This window comes from Osmia lignaria, chromosome 1 (assembly GCF_051020975.1).
Source record: "Osmia lignaria lignaria isolate PbOS001 chromosome 1, iyOsmLign1, whole genome shotgun sequence".
Lineage (NCBI taxonomy): Eukaryota > Metazoa > Arthropoda > Insecta > Hymenoptera > Megachilidae > Osmia > Osmia lignaria.
The window spans coordinates 11,269,087-11,292,284 of record NC_135032.1 but is presented as its reverse complement, the minus strand read 5'-3'; the positions used below and the strand labels follow the sequence as shown (position 1 = coordinate 11,292,284).

Below are 23,198 nucleotides of genomic sequence, written 5' to 3'. Positions count from 1 at the left end.
ATTACACTAAATATTCGATAAAAGCGACAAAGATCTGAAGGATCAAACTCATCCCCACCACTGTAGGGTGTTTAGCGATTAAAAAAATTTAACGATTCTTAAAAATACATGGAATTTTAATAAAAATAACACCAATTAATCTCGTAAGTGTTCTTTATTTTTTGTAAAATTATACAGCCAAAATAATATCGTAATTTATGTTGCAAAATTTCAGAACGTAGACATATTCGATTCGCGTTATCATTCCTCGTGGACAATTTATTCGATCAATAAATTATTCAGCGTATCGAAACGATTCAATAGGTACTCGTTATTTATTCCCTCTAGCAACGTTAACAAAATGATAAACGTTACACATTACAATGCAGTCTCGCTACAATCAACGAAAGCCACTTAAACTATCTTGTAGGTGTTCTTTATTCTTCTGTAAAATCATACAGGTGTAAGCGACCAGAGTCTACACAATGTAGTCAAAGCGAGATACAAGTGACATGATCGTTCAAGGGACAAACGAAGATCAGAGTGTCGTTTATGGAACCATTTGAAATTGAAAATTCCTTATTTTTCTTCTTCTCTATGTCGAATTATACGACACTACTGAAACATCGTTCTCCCTTCAAATACACAGAACCGGCTTTAGCGTGTCTGTCATCCTGGGCGAGATCCTCCCAGCCCCAAAAATTGCTCAATAATAGCGTATGCATATAAAAATTTTCCAGCTCAAAGATGGTGCATTTTTTAAAAATTATATTTAAGGCGCCCTTGGGTGTTCATCCCCCTGGGCCTAACCTCGCCCTCCCCCAAAGCCGGTTCTGCAAGTACACACACACGCGCGCATACACACACATCACACGCACACACTTGCAAATTCAGGTGGCTCGAAACGCGCGAAATCTTTCGTAAAAATCTTATACAGAAATTTGCCGTTCCCCCGTGATGAACGCGTGATTTAAAAAAAAAAAAAAACTTAATCGTGAAAATACAGACGTGTACACCTAAGGTCTAAGAAAAAACTAGAAATTCTTTGCAGATTAATTATCTAAAATATATGTATATATATGTATGGATGTATCAGCTAAAAATTTGCAATTAAATTGTTGAGTAATTTTTCACGAACAAACGAACAATTGAAATAAGTGATGCATTTTTATACAAATAGCTCTATAGTACGTAAAATTTGATTTCCCTTTCTTCTTCCTCCTACTACAATATAGATATATAATATACATATATATTTATATATTATATAATATATATAATAGCTAATAAATAATCCGTAGTTAAATTTAATTAGTTTAAATCCCGTTTATCTGACGGTACCTATCCAACGCTTAAAGTATTAAATCGCTTACAATTTATCTCGTTTCGTCCATAATTCTTCAAAAAAGGAAACTCTCCTTTGTATTAGTTTTATTACCTACTATACCCTTATTTAATAATGATTCATTATATAACGAAGTCGTGTACGATGGATTACCGATGCGTTTAGATCACCATTCGAACAGCCTTGAAGAATATCGCGATAAATTAGGGAAATTACAATTATTCCTCATTTTTTTATTACTGGGGTAAAGCAAAGGCAAACGCGAGGCTGAGGAAAAATAATGCATTATTGAAAAATGTTTATGACGACGAGGATTAAGGAACACGGTTTGAAGATATTTTGAGAACAAATTATTTTCATGCATTTAGAAAAATGAAGATTTCTCGAATTATTATTGCTAAAAATTCTTTAATTGAAGTGCAATTTTCTTTTTAATTAAGGGTATAATGTATAGGCAACAAAATTTAGTTGACAAATTATTTTATAGAAATTTTCTTAAAAAGGAAATTATTTACAATAGAATTTTTTTATTAGTGTTATAAACACAAAGAAATTCCTTTTTCCTGCATGCAAATCGAATATTTTTCCAAAATTTAGTAGTGATAATAATTATTGAAAAAAAGCGTCAAGAATTTGGAGGAGAGAACCGTTGCCCTAATTAAATGTTATATGCAAACTAACCATAATTTAATGCAAAATATCTAAAAATAGAATGGTATGGAAAAAGTGTCCTTATTAGTATAAATAACAAACTTTGTCATTTTCATACATTTTTGTTAATTTTCATGGAATGAAAGAAATAACAATTTCGCTAATTAGAAGTTTCCTATTTCAATTTCGTATGAATGAAGCGATTTCAGTGATGATTCGTGTGAAAAATGAAATTTCATTTTTTTTGGGGAACAGGCAACGCGTGCTCTCGATGTTTAATTCCTCGCCGCTCGATAATTCCAATTACAAACACGCGCTCGGTGATTAAGCTCGAATAGACACTTGATTTCCGATTCATCGAACAAACTAGTTCACGAATGGACGAATTCTGAAAAATGAACGAGCGAAGAAAACAGTCGACAGAACGAAATCTTCAGGGACGTTTAAGCGTTAAGCATACAATTTTAATCGGATGTAACATACGCGTGCAATAATGAACTCCTCTTTGTCGCAGACGTACATACGTATAATATCTATCAAATGTACAAATAATTACGCGAAAATTGCGAACATGAGAGGTCGATCGACGAATAAAACCTGTTCGATCAATTTCATTCGGATCTTCGCTCTATGTGTTTGAAATTATGTACGCCGAGAGAAACGCGAGAGAAACAATCGTCGATCGCGTTAGATTCTTTGGTCAGGAGACTAAAATACAAAGATCCTTGGTGATTTTATAATTATCTGTTACAAATTTTTGGAATTTAACACTATTGAAGTAATTTTTATTATTACTATATTTTCCTGCCACTTTTCAAATCACAGAAGCGCAGAAAAATTTCGTGCGGGAATATTCAAATACTCAAATTTAAAATAGTAATTAAAAGGAGTAATACTAAAGGCACAGCGAAGAGACTAAGTTTTGCAAAAATGAGACTTTCTAAAAAAAAATAAAACGTCTGAAGAAATGTAAGGGAACCTCGGATATAATATTTTTTCCTGAACACTTGATATTTTTCGCGTGGTTTCGAAATTCTATCTCTCGCATTTCCATTCACACATTCACTTCACAACCCAGCCACAATAGCGAATACACAATTGATTTCGGCGTGACGCTTTGAACAAGCTGAATATTAAGACGCATCTACCACGAAGAAATAGAGTTTCGCTATATTTTTATCCGTTTTATCTTTTCTTACTTCTCAATCTAACGAACAAACAGTGTTTATTAGAGTTTATGTATATTTATATATGTAATAATAATAATCATAATAATAATCATTCATAATATCAATTCATCCCAACAACAAGTTTTAAGGTATCTTTTTGATAGTATTTCTGTTATTATTCATTTTTTTTTTTTTATTCTTCAGTTCCCTTTCGTCTTTCTTTTTCAATCGTACTTTCTTCCTCGTCAATATATCTCTGTTCATTATATATATTTATATATATATATTTATTTATTTTTATACTTCTTTTATATATATATATGTATAGACTGATATCAACACGTATAACATCGAATTCATCTATTAATCTTTTTTGTTTTTTCATTTTCTTTGGAGAAAACTGCGATAGCTGAATGAATTCTTAATTACAAAGTCTCGTTTTTATTTTTCGATCGGAACGAGATCGATCCCCGATCGCTCATGTCGACTTTTTTATTTAGTTTCGGCGTTCCATTTTTTGCATTTTGACCTGTGCCTTTATCAAGTGCCTCGTGAACACTTATTCTAAGAGAAAACGAAATTTCGAGGATTTTGATTTCCTCAACTTCGAATACACAGGGTATTGTTCTTCTCTGTTCTTTAACGTATGTGATTTTTTTTTTAATTTTTAGTTTTGTCGAACGGACACGCGCAATCGTTGCAATTACTTGTACACACACAGACAGCTTAGCCTTTTCTAATCGTGGAATGAAACGGTGATGTGTCTTATCTTTCTTCTTTCTTTGCTTTTCTTATTTTGTATCTCGATTTCGTGGCTGCAGTTTAATCGTTTGCGATCTTACATCTGCTGATTTTTCTCAGATTTTTTGAAGTTAAGACATAAGATCGCTAAGGTATTAAACTGAAGTGCAGTTGGTCAAATCAAAACATAAACTCGGCAGTAATCATGATGACTCTATCCTGACACGGTGCGTTGACATTCATGATCCTATATATATGTATAGATATATTGTATATATAGTACTGTGCAGTCGATAAAAACAAGGAATTTTTGAATGAATATTTTACGTATCACGCGTACAGGTGATTTAAATGAATTGCCATGTTGAAAATGGAAATCATAAAATGAAAACTTCCTCCTATTTCCACGAATTTTCAATGATTGGGAGCATAATTTTTAACTAAAAATTATAATTACATTCCATTCATTATCTTATCACTTTGCTCATCTTATTTTAATCCTTGGATTTACAATTCCTTTTCTATTTCCATTTTTTAAATTTTCTAAATTTTAAATTTTATCAGATATTTCAAATATCAATATCGATGACAAATCGAACAGAGAAAGCATTCATTTTCTACTTTCCTTTTCTCATAAGGCAATTCATTTAAAATACCTACACATGCGCCGGAATGTGATCAAGTAGCTAGTGGTTAAAGCTTCCGCTTCCTTCAATGATAATTGTACAAAAACTCGTTCGCACGCTGGTTTAGCCTGCAGTGAAACATGGCAGTATTAATCAGTAAGTAGACAGTGTTAATACGATATGATACAGAGAGCGAGTGCAATCGGAAATCACTCCTGTAACGACAGTCGCGAATCATGCATCGAGAGACAACGGTGTGTCTTCATTTCCATGGTGTTTCTCTTCTGTTCTCATTCAGGATTTTCGAGGACGAGGTTTCATTTTTCCCATATGTATATATACATTTTCGAGCCAGTTTGTGGCAAGTGTGTCTCACAACGTGATTCGCACACACACAGAAGTATAGCGTGTCATTGTCATTGGAATCGAAGTACCATTATTAGGCGAAACTTATCGACGGCGTTCGATGGGATCACTATAAGCTAAATTTTTGAATATCTGCGTGAAAAGGATGTTATCCTTGTTTGGTGTTCGATGAACTTTCCTGATAATTTCTAAGTCGTTTGTTATCAGACCTGGACAAATATTAAAAATAATGACCCAGAAGAAAGTAAAAGAGACATCTCTATAAAAAAAAAAAACAACCATCAGGCCTTTGTACTCGAAGAAGGTTCCCCGAAATCTCAGCTCTGCCTCCACGTTCGTCCCTCGCTCGTGACTTTTCTCTAAATTACTTGGTACGGTTAATTAATTATTTGGTACGATCATTGGCGCTTCTAAACACCGGGGAAACTGTCTGTCCCAGCCACGAATCGTCCCTTCTAATGTCTTTTTTATCCCTCCAACTCCCCGTGGACGTTCGGATACACCCGGGACTCGACCGTTTCCGTCGATACGATAAAACTTGAAATGAAAAAAAAAAAAAAAAACAAAGGATCTCTATCGTTACGTAAATAACACCAGCTCGTTCGTTAGCGAACCATTATTTAATGACGACGATTAATTCGACTGCTGAAACCGCTAAGTAGTACGTTTCCAGGTTAAGCTTCGACCACTTAAGTTGTCGGTCTGGCGCTTGTCCGGTCGAGTATCCTCGTTGATGATCAGCTCAAGGGTCTAGACCTCGAGTGGTTTCCTTCTGGATCGTCCCCGATCGCGTGTCCATATTTTATTTAACAGAGAACACATTTAAATGGGCCATCAGTCAGAGAACTCTGATAGGACCCGACGAGATTTCAGGATTAATCGGTGTCGTTTAAAGACACAATTGATCCTGAAGAGCATTCGTCCATGACCACGATCGACGTTCTGTTGGACGTGGACGATCGGAGACGGTCCCGATACAAATTCCTAGGTGCACCTATGACAATATTCGCTGAGACTCGTCCTTAAAGCAGCCATTTCGCTACCAGAATCATGATCAACTGCGGTGCCAGACTGGTGATCGACGCGGTTCCGGTCACTCTGACGTCGCTATCCTTCATGAACACCTTGTCGATCACGTGGATGATGCCGTTGGTACACTCGACGTCTGGACGGAACACGTAAATCCATTTCCCCTCCCACTCGATCTGGTAACCTGTAAAGAGAAACGATTTTTCATCGGTAAATTGATGATGAAGATGTTGAAGGCTGACTGATGGGGTATCGGGTGAAACGAAGCGAGTTGCGATATTTTTGGCTGCAGCGATAGACTGTTTCCAATGAGCGTTCCTTTTGTCGAGCATTAAATTGGCCGATTATCATACTAAGTGGCGCGTTTCGAAATTATAATTGTTTTGGCTACGAAACATAAAGACGCAAAATGCATTAGCTATATTTGGGCAGGATAGATTCATTAGTTAAATTTTTTTTTTTTTGATTGAAAAAGATTGAATATTTGATTCGTAATTGTTATTTGAGGAATTTAATTTTGAAATCATTTTATTATATTAATATATTGACGGTCACATAAATTAACGCGTTACAAATTTGTAAGGCAATAATATTCGTTACAAGCATAAAACACATTGGCAATTCGCGATTCGCAGACGAACGAGCACGTAGCAATTAGCACCGGGGGGTAATCAAGGCATTTGCATTTAAATGGCTGTCGAAAGGTGCATAATAAATCGTCTTGCGGTCTCGACCCATAATTGTGCACGTTCTTTCTCGGTCACCACTTACCGAGAGTGGCCGGAAACCGCGAAATTGTCGTGTATCGAAATTGAATCGTGTCACAATGAATTTTTCTCGTCAGTCAAATCGTTTAAACCCTTTCGCTACCAAGAGCGACATAATCGTCCGGTATAAAGCATTTACATTTTAACATAGCAATCATGCAATAGAAATTGTAAAAATGACAATCAACATAGAAAATAAGGCAAATTCATGAATTTAATATACAAATGTACAGAAGCATATTTTGGCAAAGACGACCATAGCGAAAGGGTTAAAAATAGTATAATTATGAAAAAAAAAACGATTAATAAATCATTCTAAAATGGTTTCATCGTATAAAATTTTTTATTTTTTATTTTTTGAGATGGTAAATTTGATTCTTGGAAGGCAAATGTCATATATTTTATAATAGAAAGATGATTTTGTTAATTTTCTTTAAAATAAATTGCATATCTTGTTTGATAACGTGGTGTGATACAAAAAGCTTGTCGTGAAGGGTGTAAATTAAAAGTGACCCCAGATAACTCGAGCCGAGGACAATTTACAGGTGTCCATATCGTTCTGTTTCACATTCGTTTTGGCCATTTATCGTGGCAAAAGGAAATAGCGACCAATGTGTTTCGCGTGGAAACATTCGCATCTATCCAAATTCGTAAGTTCTTGTTTCGCTGTATTTTTTTTCTTTCATGTGAAATGGATATAACACAAATTTACACAGACTGATCTTTTTTTGTTTAAATTTAATTTAAACTTTAATTTTAATTTTACCCAAAAAGCTCAAAATTAAAGTCACTACATAATTCTCAAGCAAATCTGCATTGATCCAAATGAAAAATGTAATCAGCAAAAGCAGCTACAAGTAATTAATAATTATTTGCATATTATACAGCCTTTTGCAGTAAATTAGCTTGCAATATTATCTTTCAACTAATTTTGTCTTATTATTGTAGAACCAAGAAAAAGGATTCTATAATAAAAGAGGGTGAGACAAAGAAATATGAAAGGCTGCTGCGTCTATCTAGCTCGATGAACGTTTTCGATTTATTCGGATGCGAATCAAAGAAAGTATGTTTCCTTTCATCGTGCGCCCAAAAAAAGCAATAATGTGAATAATTGTGAAGCAAAGCGCGATCTACGTATTTTGAGTACAATTAAGCATTCCTTTCAAGCATCGAGCCTGCATGAAACGCGCGTACTTGATTGATTTCGAAGGTAATCGCAACGAAGGAACATGTTTCCAAAAGTGCGAACGAGGACACGTGTTCAAACGATTCTCGTATATTGCTTTCGTGAAAGTTTCGTCACTTCCTGCTATACGTCGATTGAGTAATTTTCTTTGATATTTGCCGACTTGTAGAGATCGAAATTGTGTAGATATGTTAGGCATCAATGTCTGTTTTTTTAAAGAGTTTCCGTATGAAATTTGTATATACTATCCATAGGTTTAGCTAGGATTCTCCCTAGGCACCCCAGGGTTATCCCTAGATTTACATAGATCTTCCCCTAGGTTCAATCAAGGTTTCCCCAGGGCTCTCCTTAGATTCACCTAGAGTCCTCCCTAAGTATTCCCAGGGTTCTCCCTAGGTTTACTCAGGATTGTCCCTAGATTCACCCAGAGTTCTCCCAGAGTCCTCTTTAGATACTTCCAGGGTTTCCCAAGATAGAAAGTAAATGGAGAAAGGCTTCTTCCTCTACCTCCCTCCTTAATCAAGAAAAGTTTACATTCCACTTAAATGTACACTCCTCATATTCTTCTCTGATTATTAATTAAAAGCAAGTATAACAGTAGGAATGCCTATTTTAGGCTCTCCTTAGGTCCTCCTTAGGATCTTCCTAGCCTAGAAGGAAAGTGATGAAAGCTTCCTCCCTCCATCCTTTCCCTTAACCCATAAAAGCCTTCGTTGTACCCAGGTGTACAATAGTCGAGTGTACGCGCGTTAAACACGGTGTGCGTGAAAATGTGCGAAGAATCCTTGACAAATCGACAATGTGTGCGTTGCTCGTACGTGGTGAAAGCACGTGTCGTCGCTCACCGGCGACGTCTAAACACTGAACTCACTCACCGAATGTTTCTGGACGGATCGCGTTTTCATCGTACTTGTCATCTAAACGTAACGAAATAGTACCAGGTTTGAGATTGACCAGGATGGACTGTACTAGTTACGGAGCTTTCAACGAAGCTTTTCAACTCGTTAAATCCGTTCGCTAAACGACAACACGACAACAACAAGGAATTTGTTCTGGACACATTTACGGTTGAGTAGTGACGATATTTGAAACAAACGTTCAGTGTATCTGAGAAGATATCTTGGATCGTATTGCAACAGAGTGCTTATGCAAATTCATCGGTGGAGAAAGGATCATTTTCTACTCACTTTCACCGTAGTCCCGGATACGAAGCTTCAGGCTGTCTCTGGCGGCTGGAAGGATTATGGTGTCGTTGTGTTTCATTTCCTTTAGCTTTGCCATTGTGAACGCTTCGTCTGCTATCACCAGGTGTCGTTCCAGGATTTGTTTCGTCTAAAATATCAATTATTTATATGTTATGAATCAAATTAATTTTGTTAATTATTTTCTTAATTTTTACCAACAAAAAAATACATTTCTGAACTCTCGCTAGTTGCAGTAATAAGGGAACCAAAATTTTCTAAAATTGTCCCATTTTTGTACCATTTCTTTCTTTAGAGCAATTTTCGAGTGTCATTAACACTATTGATCAGAAGAGTATAGTACTCACGTGATAGCTGAAGTCATTCATAAAAATTTTCTTAGTGGTAGAGGGGTAACTGATGGCTGCTGACTTCCAGGCATCTTCTCGGGGAGCAAAGTAGGTGAAACGCTTCGTGGTGTCGTTCAATTGATCGTTGAAATCACGCCGTTGTCCCAGAAAATAGGTGGTACTTGAAGAGAAAGAATAAATGTTAGAAATTTATCAGTATTTACAAATAACCATCATTTATAATAGAAATTCTCATGAAAAATAGAGATATATAAAAATTGTTTCTTTATATAATATTTAATTCAAAACACTCTTTCACGAGACAGAAAAAGTGGACGTTGTGGATCTTGATGTTTGCAAACGTACATCAGTAACGAATAGCCTAGATAGTAGAGGAAAGTAGTAACATCGATGAATTCTCCGGGTATCATGGTATGGGGTGATGGAATGCTGACACTACCATCCATCCACTGCATCGAGTAACGATAGCTATCGTATAAAGGGACTAATGGCATTAAAGCCAGTGCATAACTGACTGCTTCCTAGTTGCCGTTTGCCTAACGATTCTCCGTAACAAGATGGGAAACTTGCTGATCACCCTCATGTCCACTTTGTTTGCGATAATATATTGTCCTACACTGAATTTCTACCTGAAAATGTCTTGGCTCGAAACTAAACTACGAGAAGGTATTTTGTGGGGTAAAGTAGAAATATTTAATTCTAAGTGATTTTAATTAGCTGCCATTTCTGTCCTAAATTATTACCCGCGTATTCCTGATTATCATAAATGAGTAGTGGGTAGTTATCCTAGAAATGAAATTCTCGAAAATATGAAATTGTAGATAAATAACAATATACATATTAAACTTGATTATTTACAACGCGAAGCTTCATAGAATGAAACATCGTCGGCATAAATGTTTAGGTACTGATGGCCACTCGTTTGAAAAGAGGTTTTATCGCTACAGAAGTTTATTTATTGATCATCGGGATATCGTTTAATTGGATTTTCCATTACCGACGCACGGGTAATTGAAATAACGAGAAGAGAATTAAATCACGATGGATTTAACTTGGAAATACATCTACGATACGAGCGTTTGTAAATGTGACTATTTCGTTGAAAGCAATCTAGTGGAAAGAAAATACATTTTGAAAAACGAACATTGCTGAATAATAGATTTACAGAGGATCAAAATGTGTTAATAAAAGTTAATCAATGTTCAACATATTCTTGTCTCACTATATTAACTAAAATAAATTACTAATATTAACTTTACTATCTTAATTTGAAAGAATGAAGCAATTGATTAACCATCGAATTTACCTATCTTACGTGAATCTCCTGGAACGAAATTCATTTATTAGTTAAACTTAGGGTGATGGTATCGATAGAGAATTGGGAACAATAGGGTTCGATACGAATTTAATAGATCGACGTGTAACCCTAGAACTACCCAATTTCCACCGTAAGGTTTACTGTTTATAGTTTCTGTCAAGTGGAGCACGTTTATAGTAATTGGAATAGAGATTTGTTACTACATTTTAATTAAATTAAAGCATGAAATTTGAAATTTGAAAATTAATTATTCCTATTCTTAATAATTAGAACTTCGATACATGCCCATCTTCACTGTGGCATTCAACGTGTTAATTACCATAACAAATAAAAAAATAATAATTTATACTCACTTAAGCATGGGGTCAGTCCTAAGTTTATCGAACACAGTAGTATATGGTACACCAAGAACCCTATCAATGATGTGGATCAATCCATTGGTAGCAGCAATGTTTGCGGTGACCACTGTTGCATTCACGCCACCACCTTCCACGGTAACAATCTGATTTCCGCTTGGTTCTTGAACTACATTGAAATAGAGCTTCTTCCTGTCTGCCGCCGTAGACACCTATAATAAATCAATGAATTTTTAAGATAACCATAAGAGATTTAACGTGCTTGAAAACACTGAAACAGCGATAGAGGGTACAGAGGAAGTGAAAATGAATTTGTTCTTCGAATAAATCAAATCCTTGAGTCTTATAATTATTTATAAGTTGATAAAGTTTAGAAGTTTAGAATTAAATTATCAACATTGTGCAAGCTGATTTACAACTTGGTAAATTATTTTGTAATTAACAAGCGACCCACGATTTTATTCGAAGAACTGTTGAAAGTCAGCCTCGTGCAAACAAGAACTCGTACATATCTAACTGCGAGTTACGACAGAAGACGAGGGGCAGAGTTAAAAGTTATGCACGCTATCCTGCTGGAAAGTTTCTCCAACAGCGAAGAAAGAAGAGAATTGGAGGGAATGTAGTTAGATAGTTGGCAATAAGTCTTCTTCGTTATGTGTGCATCTGTATGTATTCGTGTAAAAAGGAAAAAGAAACCTAATGCAATAATTTCCTGAAGAGATTCGTGATTCAGCATAATTTCATGCTGTTAATTTTATCTACTCTTGTGGTCTTATTATAGGTATTTGGTTATCATTCGGTTATCTTCCAAAATTACATATGCCCCCATGGCTCCTTAAAAATTTGTACTGGTCCCTTCATTTTTTTAAAACTTTGAGATTCCAGGATTTTACAATTTCAGAATTAAAAATTCCACAATTCTAAGATTTTAGAATTCCACGATTCCGGAATTCAAAATTTCACAATTTAATGAAAGCGGAAGGGAGGGAGAAGAAGCGATCTAAAAAATAGAGAAAGAGAGACGCAGGGAGTAGAAAAGAGTTTAAGGGCAGTGATTCCTTTTCTGGTTGATCCCCTGCTCATGAATTTTCCTATTTGCACTTTGCACCACTTCCAGTTACTTTTCTGATCTTGAGTTGCCGTCGTATTCGTAGATAGATGCACGTACTGGCGGGACTAGCGACTAGCTGCTTCAAAGGGTAGATCGAATAAATTCCATGAAAATCCATGCCTCTCTTGCAAAGAATTTTCCTATAATCCTCTTTCTGGAAGAGATCACTTCTCTTCCTTTTATTTTTTATTTTTTTATTCCATACGATTCATGCACCTTCTATGTTCTTCATTTTACGTTTCATTCGATTTTTCATCTTCTTTTGCATAAATTTATTATACCTTTTCTTTTCAATTTATTTTAAATTTATTCTTTCATTTTTGTTTTCTGATAAATTTTATGGTGATATGAACCATTCTCAGTAGTTGGTACAAAATTAATAATTCCTTTTGTTAACTAAATTTTACTGGAAAGTAGCAAAATTATCTAACATTGTTTGGATAAATCCCAGTCGAGTGAAGTAAATCAGCACCTGTTAGATATCTTCACCAAAGTATACATAATTCTTTGTTGCTTTAATTCCGCTTGTTTCGCGATTCCGTTGAATCCAGCCGAGTTGTAAGTGCCATTTATTGTCCTCGAGTGAACAAAAATTCAAGCGGATTGCGTGCGTTGTACAACGTCGAATAAATTAATTACGAATGTACACGGGTTGGACACAGTTGTAGAAAAAAAAAAAAGGGAGAAGCATAATCTCGTACGAGACTGGACAGGTCGCGTTACGAAAAACTCCAGTGTTTCCCTCCCCACAACTGTTTTATCTTTTCATCGTGAGCTGTAACGGGGTGTCATAAAGCAGCGGTCTGATATAAAACATATCCTCGAGATAAATTGGTGTGAAAGCAACGTCCAGGAGCTGCTTAATGCAAATCGGTCCAGCTCTGGAATGAAAAACCGCGTACATTTCGAGCGACCAGAGTTTCTGCAGAACGATAAAAAGAAGAAACAAATGCTAGTTCAGATTTAATATCCATGTAAAATTGTATAAATTCCTTTTTTCTTATTCTCAGAGTACACACAGGATTGTAAGATTAGGTGGATTTTAAAAATATCCTGTTCGGACAATTGAACTAAGGAGGACAAAATTCTAAGGTAGATCTATGTGTAGGTATTAATACTTCAAGTCTGGTCAGTGATTGTCGATTTTAATCAGAGAATGCAATTACGCGATATCAGCGTTATAGCTAATTACACTTGAATATCCGTGCTTCAATCACTCGGAACGTCGATATGGAACATTGCCTTTAATTACTACCTTCGCTTGTTAATAAATTAACATTCTACTGGCGCGTATAAAGTGTCATAGCGTGCGTAATCAAGATTGCCTGACTTTAGTTTTGCTACTAATTAATACTTAATTGACAGAAAATGAAATATATTCCACGTATAATACAGACTATGTGCAAATAATTGAAGTCATTTTTATAGTTTTTGAAATTAAAAAATTCTAATTTTATCTATTTCTTTTTTTATAAAAAGTTTGCAAAAGAATGGTAAAATTAGAAAGAAAATAATATAAAATAAAAAATTAAATTTATTTAAACACGATTAAATATTTTTGGTTAACAGTCCTTTTAATTTTGGATAGTAACAGGTTACAGCTTGGTCCATTGAATTCTTAATAAGAATTTAAGTTATCAGCGAACAAGGAGAGTAATGCAAAATGGAAGTGTGGCATGAATTAATTTACCAATGGATTACGATAACAGGTGAAACAGGTGTGCTGATATCGGCTCGCTAATTGTCGGTTATTAAACAACATCGATCGAGTAATACGCGCGGATATTTATTAACAACGGCTTCGAATATTGACTATACTTGCCTTCGTTTAGCATCTACGATATACACATTAATTATAGTAAACAACAAGTAAATCGTTCTAATCAGGAGTAACGAGATTTCCGCGTAACGTTGAAATTTTCGCCCAGATGTTGGTATCGATTATCGAACGAATGAAATTCCACACAAATATTTCGTTATTATCTTCTAAAAACTAATAACTGAGAGAAACTTTTAAATTAAGAGAAGGAGATTAACTTCATTTCCCTCTAAATTACTTGATTTTATTAATATTGCGTTTTCAGGGTTTACCTTATCGACTTTTTCTTATTTTCATTATTATTTCATAAAATTAATAAATGTGATTTTTAAGGAATTTAATATCTCGAGTGATTATTATTTAAAATTTTAATATTATAAAGGTTAAAATGTAAATGAGAAGAAGAGATGAATAAAAAGTAGTAAAAAAAATTTAATATAATATATATTATAAATAATACATAATATATAATGTAATAAATAATATGACTTTTAATTACTATACATATATTATAAAATTTAGTAAATTAACCGTCCAACGAGACGAGTCAGGATTTGTTTACAAATTCTCGCGCTCGACCCAGGGTCGAAGCTCAGTTGTTTCCAGTTCTTCAAACGATTCGGTCGAGGTTTGCGTTTACTGTCTCGTCTCGTTGGATGGAGTATGGAAGGTACATATAACAAAGGAAATATTAATTCTAATTTTCCCACATATATGTTTATACGCACGTGGTGCATATAAGCCATAATCATATCTGCATTTATCTTCAACAGACCAAATTAACTGCTCTTTAGTCGCTTTTCATTGCAGGAACAGAATGGTAAATGGATCTTTAAGGATACTAAAATTGTCAAGCTAACAAATTACATAATTATGAACTTAATTCTTCTTAAATGATAGTTTCAAAAGAAGGATAATAGAATCATTATTTTTATTACAGCATGGTAGTTACACCAGGTGAGAATGATTTTAAAAATAATTCCCAGCTTACACGAATCGAAGCTGAGATCGAAGCAATTTATCAAATTGACGGTAACAGTTAAACGAATCGTGAGACCAGAAATATTTCACTTACGAAAGGAATTACGTTCGAAATCGTATTTTTCGCGGTACTTTCAGTCGTTTATTATCGCCGACTAAAGTATAATTTTTCATTCCGGATTTGTAAAACGTTTCTGCATCATCCCATAAATTTTCTCGCGCAAACGCGTGTATAAACAAACGGTAAATCCGCAAACGATGCGACGAAAAGAATCAACTCGGTTAAATTTATTCAAAGGATGTATAAATTCTTCTATAGATTCTACTAATTAAATATTATTTTTCAGACATTCCAGAATAATGACTGAATTACATGAAATAAATTTTTAATCGCCCATCATTTTGTTACATTTTTGCTTACATGGACTAAAAATTTTTTAATTGAATAAAATTTGCAGTATAAAAAGCTTTTTTAATATATCCAAGCAATTAAAAATATTTTCAAAATTGAAAAACTGTAGCAAAATCCAAAGCAATAGGGTATAGTGAAATTATACTTTCTTATAACCATTTATGAAACTGTGAGTTAACTTTTCCTCCACTGTCTTTATATTTTTTCCATCATCGCTAGAGGATACGAGGTAAAATAGCAGAGAGCTTTTTGTTATTCCACCGAAAAGTTTTGTCATGCTGATTGGATGATAATGAGCTAGCCAGGAGCGAAGAAAACGAAGGAACAGGGGTTCTTGGTGGTTGATTTTCATGAAAAGTTTGAAGAGAGAGTAGAAGTAGACCCGTGTTGTTATGACGTTAGACGTCTTTCGTCGAACTTTTACCTCACCAATCCACTTAATCCTGAGGGACCGAGCCTCCTTATCGAGTTCGTCCAGGGTGGTTCATTTTCATTTAACGCCACTTCTAGGAACTTCCGGCTCGTTTATATAACGCCCGATTAATGTAACATCGGTCCGAAGTTCGATATTCACAAGTCAATATTATTCGCAGTCTCAATGGCTCGACTCGTAATGAACTATGGTTTACTTTGAATCGCGAAACGGCTTGTTAGAAAAGGGTTTCTGCTTTCAACATTTATATGGAACATTTGTTGGAACTTCAATTAGCAAGGGAGAATCTATTGAGACAGGGGTTTCTTTTTTTTTTTTTAATTTTACTTTTCATTTTTATTAGTTTTATTATAGGACATAGTTGACCTAATGCTTTGATCTGCTAATTAAATCAATTTGTAAGAATTTATATAATGGCACTATATTGTACTAATCATTGTAATTATCAATTTTCAGATGACAATTGGAGCAAGATGGCGATTGGTGATCAACGTTTGGTGAGTCGCATGTTTTATGATACCTGTAGTTAGTTCTTTCGAAAAATTTTTTTAATTCAACCATTTGGTACCATTAAATTATGAAGTACTGGAAGAAATGATCACATTGTGATTTGAAAGTATAAGTATTTCTAGGGGTATTTTATTATTTAGTTTTGCAATCATATTATAGAAAGTTAACAAATATAATAACAAAAAAATCTCTTTAGTTTAAATACAACCAATACCAGGGTGTCTGATACAATATCTACACAAAAGTACTGTACATTTTGTCGCGATTGAAATATCCAATAAAAAATCATATATACACAGAAAATTCAACATCGACAGGTGCCTAATTAATTAGTGAAGGTGCAAACGAGTAGCATTAGAAGAAGGGCAAGCATGGGTAATAGATAGGAAGAAATTACGATTAAGTCATTAGGGGCTTCATTTATACTGGTATTAAGTACAAAATAATTGTTTGTACAAGGGTTTGAAGATCGGGATCAATATTGTAAGAATAGAATTTAGGCATAGTAGAAGAAAAAGATAGAAAGATGCAGAGAGTTTCACAATAGTGAACAGAGAAACACTGAAAGCTGTATAAATATGTAATTACCCCGTGTGACTTCTCGTTCGAGGATTTCTTTAAACAAAAAACAGAACAATAGGGTTAATCAATTTGCAAAACCTGCACTTCAGTTAGATACTTCCTTTTTTTAATTCAAAAAATATACAAATGAGGAATTAAAGTAATGAAAATGAAAATGTTCAAACTGAAGGATATTTCATATATTTTTTTTTCAATTATATGAGTAGTAATGATTAGTAATGATTAGATGTTTCAATTTGCTTTAGATTGAAGTATTATTGAAACTGGAACAGAAAATAATTAATTAATATAGGTCGTTTGGTGAATCCGAAGTTTTTATTTACTGCCACTGTTATAATGATAATAATGAATCTATAATTTTTGAAAAATTGTGTTTGAATTTTCGACAAATTAAAGAGTATTCAATTTGAAGTTGATGATCAATTAATACTCATTAGAGCAAATCGAAACTCCTTATGACACACATTATTGTACACCAAATCTTAAACCCATTTAGTCACAAATAAAGAACAAATTCGTATAAATAAATCCAGAACTTACCTGGCTGACAGTTTTGTTCTTGATTTTGTCGAGAGGTAGTCGCTCCTTAACGTAGTGAAGATTCAGGATATCCTTGACTCGTTCCTTATTCTGAAGGATCTGTTGTACACCCGGTTCTTCGAGAGCAGCATTGCTCGGTGCAAAGAGGGTAACGTCGCGAAGATGGCTTATGGTGCTCATGAATTCATCTCCGAAATCTCGAATGGTCTGGTAAAACTTGTACACCGGTCCGTCCTCTTTTTCCTAAACGAAGAAAAGGGAATTCTGTTTATCGATGTCGAGGCGTTGTTGAACTTCACTACGAGGGATCGTTAATAAAGTAGAGAGAAATAAAACACAGAAGAAAATGAAATTGATTAATAATAAAAGAAAATGAAGAACCTCGATGCTTTAATCACAGAATTTGCGAAGCATTTTTTATAGAATGGGAAAATATTATCATTTCATTCGTTTAATTTAGGAAATTGGAATTTAATTTCATTAGAAAACACAATAAAACGAGTAATTTCTTTCTGACGGCTTAATTAAAAATTTTTCACATTGAAGGTCAACCAAATATCCAAATATTAAGCTTTGAAGTTTAACAGTTCTTATATGCACAAAGTGAAACGGAACAATTAACTTCGCATATTCTGCTGCGCGAAAATGACAAATAAAATGCTTGCAAAGGATGCAAGGAGAGGTATTAGAACACAAAAATAAAGCTTCAAGCTGTTTTGGAACAATTAACTCGCTTTCGCTTTGAAATGGAACACATAGAGCGGAAGTATTAATAAACTTGATTAAAATAGGTGTCGATGAAACAGACGAGATACGAGGAGAATTGTTAGGATATTTTGGGAGAATCTTTTTAATGAATCTTTTAATGGTGTCAAAATTAACGAATAAGGACAATTCACACAAACAGGTCACACTTACTCTTTTCCTTATTTTACTTTTTTCATAAAAAAATTGCTTTTGCATGTAAATTACTAATTAATATTAATATTATTCAATTTTAAATTCCATCATTATTAATTTTTCCCATTTTTTCAAGAAAAATAATATTTTTCTCCCATACTTTACGTTCTCACGGAACAAATTAATTTATCATCTTAGAAACTCAATAATTACCCGATCACGATTTTCAAGCTCTTCGATCGTGCCTATCCGTTTTCAATAGTAAAAGAGTTATGACCTGTCGGTTAAATCGGTTCTTCCACAACCAGGAAGACAACGTTTACGTTCACGACGCGTCTTTATGTCGCGATCAAACGATTCCGTGGCGCGTGCACGCGATTCATCGTGCCGTTGCAACGTTAATTCTCCGCACGACAGGATACCTGTTTCACCAGGTGAGCTTCCATGGATCAACGTTCCGCTAATTGATCGTCAATTTGAAGCACGTGAGACTCAAAGATAGAAGCGAACGTCGCGAACGTTGCTTAGAGGATCGTGACGTCGACACGTCGTTACACCGGCGAATTACAGCCTTAATTAACCCTTTCGTTACGGCTCAATTAGTGAACAGGTGTCGTTGGAGAACAAATTTCAAATTTGAACCTAATTTTAGCTCTTACAATATTAAAGGGTGAAAAGAGGAGCATCTTCCATCCATCAGGATACTATTTTTAGAATATCTGTTAAAATAAATAGATTGGTTAATAGAGTCATTATAGTAATCTTCTGTACAAAAAGTGAGGGTAACAAAAGGGTTAAGGAGCTGCTGAATGGTAATCAGCGATGCTGAATTCGTTCTCTCCTCGTTTCTCTGTGTTCATCGACCGAATTAACGTCTGACAATGAGAAAAGAGAGAATAAAAAAGGAAAGGGGAAAGGGAACCAGATAATTGAGGAGATCAGGACAAGAATGACGGAGTTTTATTTCTTTCATTCACTTTTTTGCCGTTTTATGTTACTGCGCTGGTACAGGCTATACCTTGAAAGGAACATTTGAAATTTGAAGGGGAAAAGAGAATCAGCTAAATGAATTGTTGAATTTAAATTCGAAAATTTCAATTAATTAATTAAAATGATAGTAATTTTAGTAATAGATTCTTGTTTATGAAATAATTATTTGGTATGTAGATTATGTAATTTTGTGAATAAATTGTTAATAGTTAATATCGTTTGCTAACTGAAAGTAATTAGGCATTATATAATTCATTTGGCTTTTAAATTCAATAACCCAACTTACACTGAAATTTCATTTATTATCCAATTTTTCAGCCAAAGAAAGATGAATTAATTGAAAGTTCGAAATCATATTTTAATGCCATTTCATGAATTGGAGTCAAAGAAGAGTTTAATCTTCAAATTTCAAATGTTCCTTCGTTATATGAATCGCTCCAATTAGGGAGAAAGTTGAAAGAGGATTTCCTCACTGAATACGGTTGTTATGGTTTTTAGTTTAAATGCCTGCAAAATTTAAAACTGAGGTCGAATATCTAATCTTCTTAGAACCGAAATTTCATAGCTAGCGTTTGAGATTCAAGTACACAGAAAGAAAGTTTGTTCTACAAGTTTATTATCTTATTAAATTATCGTATTTTAAATTTGTTATAATGGAATGCAAACTTTCTCCTTATAAGGAAAGATTCATTTGGTTAACCTGTATTCTGCGTCACGTTTTTCAATTTATTTTTTTTTTATGAAATATCTGAAGCTTTTAGTCAATAATATATAGCATAAATGGATCAATTGGATATTCAAGAGTAATTAGAAATAAACAATATTGGCATAGGGTACAGAGCAGAAAGGGGCATTATAGAAATAAAATTTTATTCGAATGACCTTCGAATAAAAAATTATTCATTGTTCGCAAATACAGGAAATAATAAAATGGCTCTACTTCTAAAATTCCTACAATGAACATAAATTAATAAGGGAACTTGCTGCAAACAACGTTGAGCTTTTATAGAAACGTAAAAATGGAATAGGTTAAAGAAAATTTTTTAAAAATTATTCCAACTTAAAATGTTACCAATTATTGGAAGAACATTTGTTCTGCTGAAATGGATTCATAGTATTTTTTTAAGATGAACTTTTCTTAAAACATTTTCATTTTCTTTTATCTTGAATTAATTAATTATTAAAGAATGTCTCAGAAAGTAATTAATTTTCTGTAATAAGTTAAGTTTCCAAGTTCTAATGTTAAATTTTATTGGAAAGAAGAAACACATGATTTTTATTTTATTTTTTATACTGAAAATGCAATTTTGAAATAATTTCAGAAGATTATATTTTTTTTACCATTCAATTAACATACAATATTCTGAAATAACTATTAAAAATTTCCATTCAGCATAACGAAACGTCTTCCATATTTTCTCCTCGTTTTTCATTCTTTCATCGTAGTTTTCTACGAAATTAATCTAAGAGGTCAAACTGCAGTAAGCACAGTCGGTTTCCTCCTCAAAAAACATAATCCTTCCATGAATTATTAAATCACCCATTAAATCCCCTTATCACAAAACACCATAGATATACAAATCAAACAATTGCAAAAGATCAATGGAACAATTGTTGCTCCATGAAAAATAATAAACATTAAAATACAACAGTGGATTTAGCATTTGTTTGATTTCTTCCGACTGTTCTTACCTTTTCCATATGTTTTCTAGAGAAACCAATCAAGAAGCTTGACACACGACTAATAATAATAGATAACCGGTCGATCTAGAATCGTCCATTCGATTGTCGCAACGCAGCAAACGCGTTAATATTTATAATATTAAATATTATCGATTCTTTTTTATTTTGCGAGTGTCGGTTGTGTATTCAGTAGTCACTGATGAGTTCATTTAATAAGTACTTACGATGCCCTATATTGGCATGCAGAGTCCAATAGAGACATGCAAAGCACCACAGAATAACATCATTGAGTCAATATAAGAGTAATAAACACATGTACACAATTGATAGAATATTCGACCCTTAATTAGGCTCGAAATAATTAGGGGTCTCGCGTGTCCTCTCTCTCGGAAGATTCTAACATTTTTCTAACATCTATTTTATTCCCTTGAAATAACAATATATAACTTGGTATTTTTCCAACATTTTATTTTTTTCATTTGGTTTTTGTTGATTCAACCCGATATGTGTAAAATAATGCAAACACAGGAGGAAATAATAGTCAAAACGGTTTTACTTGATAAAATTCTAGAAAACATAACATAAAGGGGATACGATCAACAAGAATCTCGTGTTTCACGAATGGTCGTTGAATTATCAGCGATATCCAGTGAATAATTGAAATTTTAATCGAATCCTTCCTCGCTATCGAGCGTTCACGTGTTCGCGAGATAGTGAACAAAATCAAAAAAAGGAAAAAAAAAGAACACAAGAAATATAGCAAAAAGAACGATTGAAGGTGGGGGGGTTAGATTGTAATTGCTTTCGTTCTTTTTGGTGCTAGTCGACTACAAGAGAACACTGTGCTTTTAATATCGGTGTAATAGAGTCGAACACGTGGTAGATAGTAATTTAATATTGGCATACAATTAACTCGATTGCCGACTACCGATGAAAATCGTTATCCTGATAATAATCCAAAATTCAATGAAATAATAGATTATTCAGTCCCGACGGTGGATAAAATTTTCAAAATATGTATAATAGTGTAGGAAAAATTTTCTGTGGTGTTTTGTATCGTACACACGACGATTATTCACTGGCATGGTGTTCCGTAATGGTTCCCACAACCAGTGGAAAAGATACGGTGAGGTCGTAAATTAAGCGAAACGTGAGGAAGAATAGACGTGGGTGAACAAGATAAGCTTGAAATAAAGGAACGAGCAAATTTTCTTTTGTATTATTTGAGTGGGGATATTAAACTCTTCTGGGACGAATTTATTATGGTAAAATGTGTATTACTCTTTGGACAATGGTATTTAACCTTATCCTCGATAAGGATGTACAGGGTGATTAAAAAAGAAGTTTATGAGTCTGTGTCGTTTTGTAAATAAGATAATTACAGTTATTATAACATAAGAAGATAATAATTTTAATGTCAATAATATAAATATTCATGACATGAACTACCAAAGACTAGGCAACTTTTTGTATATCAATTTTTAAATAATTGACTGAAATTACATAAAATGTAATTTGTTTCGTGATTAAAGAAAAGCTGGGGAAATTTAGAATTTAAGGATCGTGTCAATTCCACTGGTTGCACAGAAAGTTTAAATGCATCTGTAATTTTTAACCAGATGCAAAAGTTCTGTTGTTTTATTTATTAATTTTTCCCAGTAAAACATTTCACATTTATAAACAATTCAATTAAATTTACATTGGAATAAATACAATAAATATTAACTCATTGCCATATACAGCCTCTTGCACATGAATAACATTAATAATTTTATTGTTATTTTACATAAATAATATTCAAAAATGTAAAATGACCCTCTCTACATTAAAAAAGGATATAATAATATCAGAATATCGATGGGTGCAGCAAATAATACTCCATCAGAACTTTTGCATCAATTTAAAATAAAAAATAAAAATTGAGTTCACGTCACAACAAATTTAATTGGTACATTTAAAAATTAATTCATCAAGAGAAAATTAAATCAAATAGAAGCTCAAAAAATGAATTCAATTCAATCCTGAAATGTTGACTGACCAGTCTGGTAGTTATTTTTAATTCAAACTATAAAATTGAATATATCGGGTTGCATTATCATTCAACAGTTGCAAAACCATCTCTTTTGTCCATAACTATTTTATCATATCTACG

The 23,198-nt window shown here is 33.6% G+C and overlaps 2 protein-coding genes across 15 annotated transcripts in view; one reads left to right on the top strand and one right to left on the bottom strand.

Moving 5' to 3' along the window:
- The window catches only part of LOC143305350 (uncharacterized), a 100,534-nt gene that overhangs the window by 43,218 nt on the left and 34,118 nt on the right, over positions 1-23,198 (top strand). For 9 of the 11 annotated variants that reach the window (XR_013062250.1, XR_013062259.1, XM_076688605.1 and 6 more), the window contains one exon: positions 16,298-16,338. Coding sequence is in view for 6 of the 11 variants with exons in the window: in XM_076688605.1 (XP_076544720.1) it covers positions 16,298-16,338 (41 nt within the window). In the remaining 5 variants the exon portion in view is untranslated. Of the gene's footprint in view, positions 1-7,154; positions 7,324-16,297; positions 16,339-23,198 lie in introns of those variants that run through there. The other 2 variants (XM_076688583.1, XM_076688568.1) reach the window with 1 other exon arrangement.
- The window catches only part of Fas1 (fasciclin 1 Fas1 domain-containing), a 215,207-nt gene continuing 192,144 nt past the window's right edge, over positions 136-23,198 (bottom strand). Inside the window, exons 8-14 of one of the 4 annotated variants that reach the window (XM_034328174.2) lie at positions 17,474-17,716; positions 16,940-16,966; positions 11,083-11,297; positions 9,409-9,571; positions 9,047-9,191; positions 8,735-8,776; positions 136-6,090 (exon numbers count right to left, since the gene is read on the bottom strand). In XM_034328174.2, the coding sequence (XP_034184065.2) occupies positions 5,900-6,090; positions 8,735-8,776; positions 9,047-9,191; positions 9,409-9,571; positions 11,083-11,297; positions 16,940-16,966; positions 17,474-17,716 (1,026 nt within the window). In that variant the 3' untranslated portion in view covers positions 136-5,899. The remainder of the gene's footprint in view (positions 6,091-8,734; positions 8,777-9,046; positions 9,192-9,408; positions 9,572-11,082; positions 11,298-16,939; positions 16,967-17,473; positions 17,717-23,198) is intronic. The other 3 variants (XM_076688194.1, XM_076688167.1, XM_076688213.1) reach the window with 3 other exon arrangements.